We start from the raw sequence: 4,696 nt of genomic DNA on the forward strand, positions 1-4,696 counted from the left end.
ATTAACTAGCCTTAGAAAGTTTGAGGATCATATTTATTACGCCTAGCTCCTCTTACAAACAAGAAGTTAAAACTTATATTTAATCATTTTATTTTGATTTTTTTAATTTGTAAACATATAATTTATTATAATAGTTAAAATTAATAATAATTTCGTATAAAATATTTGTTAACATTAATTTATTTCTAATTTTTTAATATAATTAAAAATTATCATTTATATATAATTCTATTTATAATATATTTCATTTAAAATAAGTAAAGCATAATAAATATTCAGCAAAACCAAGTACTTAATACTAATTTGGAATAAAATACTTTAAGATTTAAAAAAAAATCTACTAATAAGATTAATAATTTTAATTTATATAATTTTATTTATAATACATTATTAAATATTAATATTATGAAAATTATTCTAATAAATAAACAAAAACAATTATATATATAAAAATAATAGAATTGTATTTATAAATTAAAATAAGTAATTTCATTAAAAAAAACAAAACAAAATGATAATTTAAAAATATTTATTTATTTATTATTTCAAGATAATTATTAAATTAAAATATCACCTATATTATATTTAAAGATATTTGTATACATAAGTTTCAATTATTTAATGGGTTGTATGAAAAAAAAAATTCTTTTCAAATTCATTCTTAGTATTGTGAGCCTGAAACAAATACGATTCGAAACGAACTAAAAAGTTAAGTTAGTTTATTTATTTACGGATTAAAATTAGATCGATTCGTTTAACCGAATTAATAAACATATAAAAATTAAAATAAACTCATTAATCTATTTATAATTTTATTGGGTAAGGATTTGTATTTGTCCTTTCTTACTTAGGAACCTACTTTATTTTATAGAATTTTTGGTAAGTAAATTTGTAATTTAACTTGAATTAGGTCAATTACAAATAAATTTGATCTAAGTTAAATTTTGACCCGCTAACCTGAAACCTAACTCAACTTGAATTGTCTACCTTTAATCTAGGATGATAGGTAATATATTTAATATTTCAATATTCCATTCAAATCATGCATGTTATTAAGTTTTATTATTGATTTGTATTTGCAGAAAGTAATAGTCTATAATTGAATTTGTACAATGACGTCTCATCTCTCTCGTGTGTATAATTAATTGGTCATTTCTTTCCTAGTAACTTTTCCTCCAACTTGAGTGGATATAAAATTGAGATCATTATTATTATTATTATTATTATTATTCAAACTTAAAATTGATAATACAGTAACCTAAAGTGAAACCAAAACATCTGAATTTGGTCAAATTGTGTGAACAAATTGGTCATGGAGAAATTAGTCAAATATTTCTTTTATTCTTAGTAACACTCCACAACCCGGATTTTGCTTCTTGGTTTTTCATGTTTTTTCTTCTTCTATATAAACGGTCTTCTAAAAGAACATTTCATAGCAAAACAAAATATAAAGAACAACTCTTGATTACAGAATTCGCCATTGATGACTATGATGTTGAATTTAGAGGTGTACACCTCACTTGTCTTGTGTTTTCTCCCAGCCCTGTTTCTCTTCGTCTTGGTCAAATTCAAGGGATTACTCTTTTCTTCTTCCTCTAAGAATCCTAATAAGTTTCCCAGATCATATCCCTTCATTGGCTCCATTTTCGCCATTTACGCTAACAGGGAACGAGGTATTCAATGGACCTCTGATTTGGCTTTAGCTTCCCCGTCGAAAACCGTCGTCATCCACCGTCCCGTCTTCCGACAAATTGTCGTAACCGCCAATCCGGCTAATGTCCGTCATATCCTGAGAACCCACTTCCATAACTACGAAAAAGGCGACTTCTTCAACGTCGTTATCAGAGACCTCCTCGGAGATGGAATCTTCAACACGGACGGCGAGAAATGGAAGTTCCAGAGGCAGGTGGCCAGTCACGAATTCAACACCAAGTCCCTCAGGAAATTCATCGAGCAGGTGGTTGATTCCGAACTCTCCGATCGTCTCATCCCCATTCTCTCCGCCGCCGCCGCCAACAACACCGTCCTCGACCTCCAGGACATTCTGCAGCGATTCACGTTCGACAATGTCTGTAAGATCGCCTTCGGATACGACCCGGCTTACCTCTCTCCTTCTCTCCCAAACGAGAAATTCGCCCAAGCCTTCGAAGACGCTGTTCGAATCAGCAGCCAGAGATTCCAATCGTTCCATCCCCTGGTCTGGAAAATCAAGAGATATCTCAACGTTGGATCGGAGAAGGACCTCCGGATTGCAGTCAATCAGGTATTTATTTACATTCATTTATAATAATAATAATAATAATCAATTCATTCATTCATGAATGTTGCCCGCAGGTACGAGATTTCGCGAAAAACGTGATGAAAGAAAAGAAAAAAGAATTAGAAGAAAATGCTTCGCTAAACTCTGTAGATCTTCTGTCTAGATTCTTAAGTTCTGGGCATTCGGAGGAAAACTTTGTAACGGACATAGTCATCAGCTTCATCTTAGCCGGTCGAGACACCACATCAGCTGCTCTGGTATGGTTCTTCTGGCTCGTCTCCAGACATGAACATGTTGAAACCCAGATTCTAAATGAGATTACGGATAAATCTGAATCGAAAATGTACGATGAAGTTAAAGAAATGGTCTACACACACGCTGCTATCAGCGAAAGCATGAGGTTGTACCCGCCGGTGCCCGTAGACGGGAAGCAGGCGGTGGATGATGATATTCTGCCAGATGGGACCGTCGTGAAAAGAGGGACGCGGGTAAATTATCACCCATTCGCGATGGGAAGATCGGAGGAGATTTGGGGGAAAGATTGGCCGGAGTTTCGTCCTGAACGGTGGCTCAAGGAAGATCGGGTCACCGGGGGAAGACAATTCGTGGCAAAGGATGCTTACGAGTACCCTGTGTTTCAAGCAGGTCCCAGGATTTGTCTTGGGAAGGAGATGGCGGTTCTGCAGATGAAATCCATTGCCTCCGGCGTTTTACGCCGGTTTAAGGTGGTTCCGGTGATGGAGAACAACAAGGACCCGGTTTTTATATCTTATTTGACGTCCAAGATGAAAGGAGGCTTTCCTGTGAGAATTGAAGAACGCAAGATTTAGAGTAAGTAATAAAGGAGTGTAAAGATAACTTTAGAAACTATTTTCTAAATTTATCATATGTTTTAAGTTTATTTTTTTATTTTATGTTTAATTGAATAAATATAATAATTTTTTATTTTTATTAATAAAAATGAATAAATATAGTTGGTTAATATATATTGTCTTAAAGTATAAAAAAAAAGTATATATATATTTTTTTTTGGGTGTCAGGGAAAGAATATGCCTGTAGTATATTCTATTTGAATTATTTATATAATTTAAATTAATTAAATGTTTTTTTTTAATTATTTAATTTATTAATTAAAATATTAAAATAATATTTATTTTAAAGTTTTAAATTTTATTTTATTATTATATATTAATATATATTAATTATTTATACCAAAAACAAATATTTCACTCTTTCAAAATTATCATTGATTGTTACCTTCTTTCATGAATACAAATTATATAAAAATAATTTATAAATTATACAAAAATAATATTTATAAAATTAAAATAATTAAACCATTTCTAAAACAGTAATGTCATTATGTAATTGTGGCATATATATATATATATATATATGCATGATGTAAAACTGCATGGCATACACAGAGGAGAGAGAAAGAGAAATAGAGCCACAAGTCATACATCCCAAGTCCTAACTATTGGAGGACAATTGATTGATAATATTCTTTTATAACTATATATCAAGAGCTAGACAATATTATGAATAATAAATTTTAGTTGTTATTATTTTCATATAAGAGGTGTTGTAAAAATGTGTTATTAAAACTTAAGTTTCCAATTGAGAGAGTTATGGGTTTCACCAATAATGACCAATGTACTTATATTAGTGGAGGGTTTCATAATCCAAAATATTAGTGGAGGGATTCATAACAAATTAATAATGTACACTTCATCCTGTTAGGCTGTGTTACCCATACTTTGTAAAATGGAAAAAGTTAGTACTTAAAATCGTATGAAAAGGTGAATGAATTGAGATGTATGGTCATTGAGTTTGATCATGACAGTTACGGGTAAGCCTAGCAAGCAGCTGATTTACTAAATATTTAAAATAGGTAGTTAAATTTATTGTAATTATTTAAATAATATTAAAGAATTATTTAAAATATAATTAATAAACTAAATTTTTAATAATAATTACAATAACTAATAATAATATAATCATTTTATATAATTAATTTTAAATATTATATATTGATAATAAAATTAAAATAAAATAACAGTTTTATATAAAAAAAATTATTTAAGAACTTAAATATGAAATATTTTAATAAAAATTGTTATTTTTTACTATAATGTATTATTAAATAAAAAGTTATATTAATATATATATATATAATATTTATCTCATATTATTTATGTTAAAGATAATATTTTATTTATAATTAGTAAAAATTTGAATAATTCGATCTTTTTTATAAGAATATTTTTTTTAAATATAATTAATACGATAAGATATTATATTATATATTTTATTAAATTATGACATACTTAAATATTTTATATATTTTAAACAATTATTATATAAAAATAATAATATTTTATATTTTTAATTAAATAAAATATACAAAAATAAATAAAATTGAGATATTAATAC

The 4,696-nt window shown here is 28.2% G+C and overlaps 1 protein-coding gene across 1 annotated transcript; it reads left to right on the top strand.

Moving 5' to 3' along the window:
- The first annotated feature begins 1,451 nt into the window (after positions 1–1,451).
- On the top strand, positions 1,452–3,206 carry LOC124932770 (cytochrome P450 94A1-like). Its single transcript, XM_047473450.1, has 2 exons — positions 1,452–2,263; positions 2,335–3,206. The coding sequence occupies exons 1-2, from the start codon at positions 1,484–1,486 to the stop codon at positions 3,088–3,090; spliced, it is 1,536 nt and encodes a 511-aa protein (XP_047329406.1). The 5' UTR covers positions 1,452–1,483; the 3' UTR covers positions 3,091–3,206.
- Positions 3,207–4,696: the final 1,490 nt, after the last annotated feature.

The sequence above is a fragment of the Impatiens glandulifera genome, chromosome 3, assembly GCF_907164915.1.
Source record: "Impatiens glandulifera chromosome 3, dImpGla2.1, whole genome shotgun sequence".
Taxonomy (NCBI): Eukaryota; Viridiplantae; Streptophyta; class Magnoliopsida; order Ericales; family Balsaminaceae; genus Impatiens; species Impatiens glandulifera.

Bases quoted from the DNA above. Each gene is read 5' to 3' on its own strand.
- LOC124932770 (XM_047473450.1), top strand. From the start codon at position 1,484: ATGACTATGATGTTGAATTTAGAGGTGTACACCTCACTTGTCTTGTGT. The intron at 2,264-2,334 runs GTATTTATTTAC...TGTTGCCCGCAG, and splicing joins TCCGGATTGCAGTCAATCAG to GTACGAGATTTCGCGAAAAA.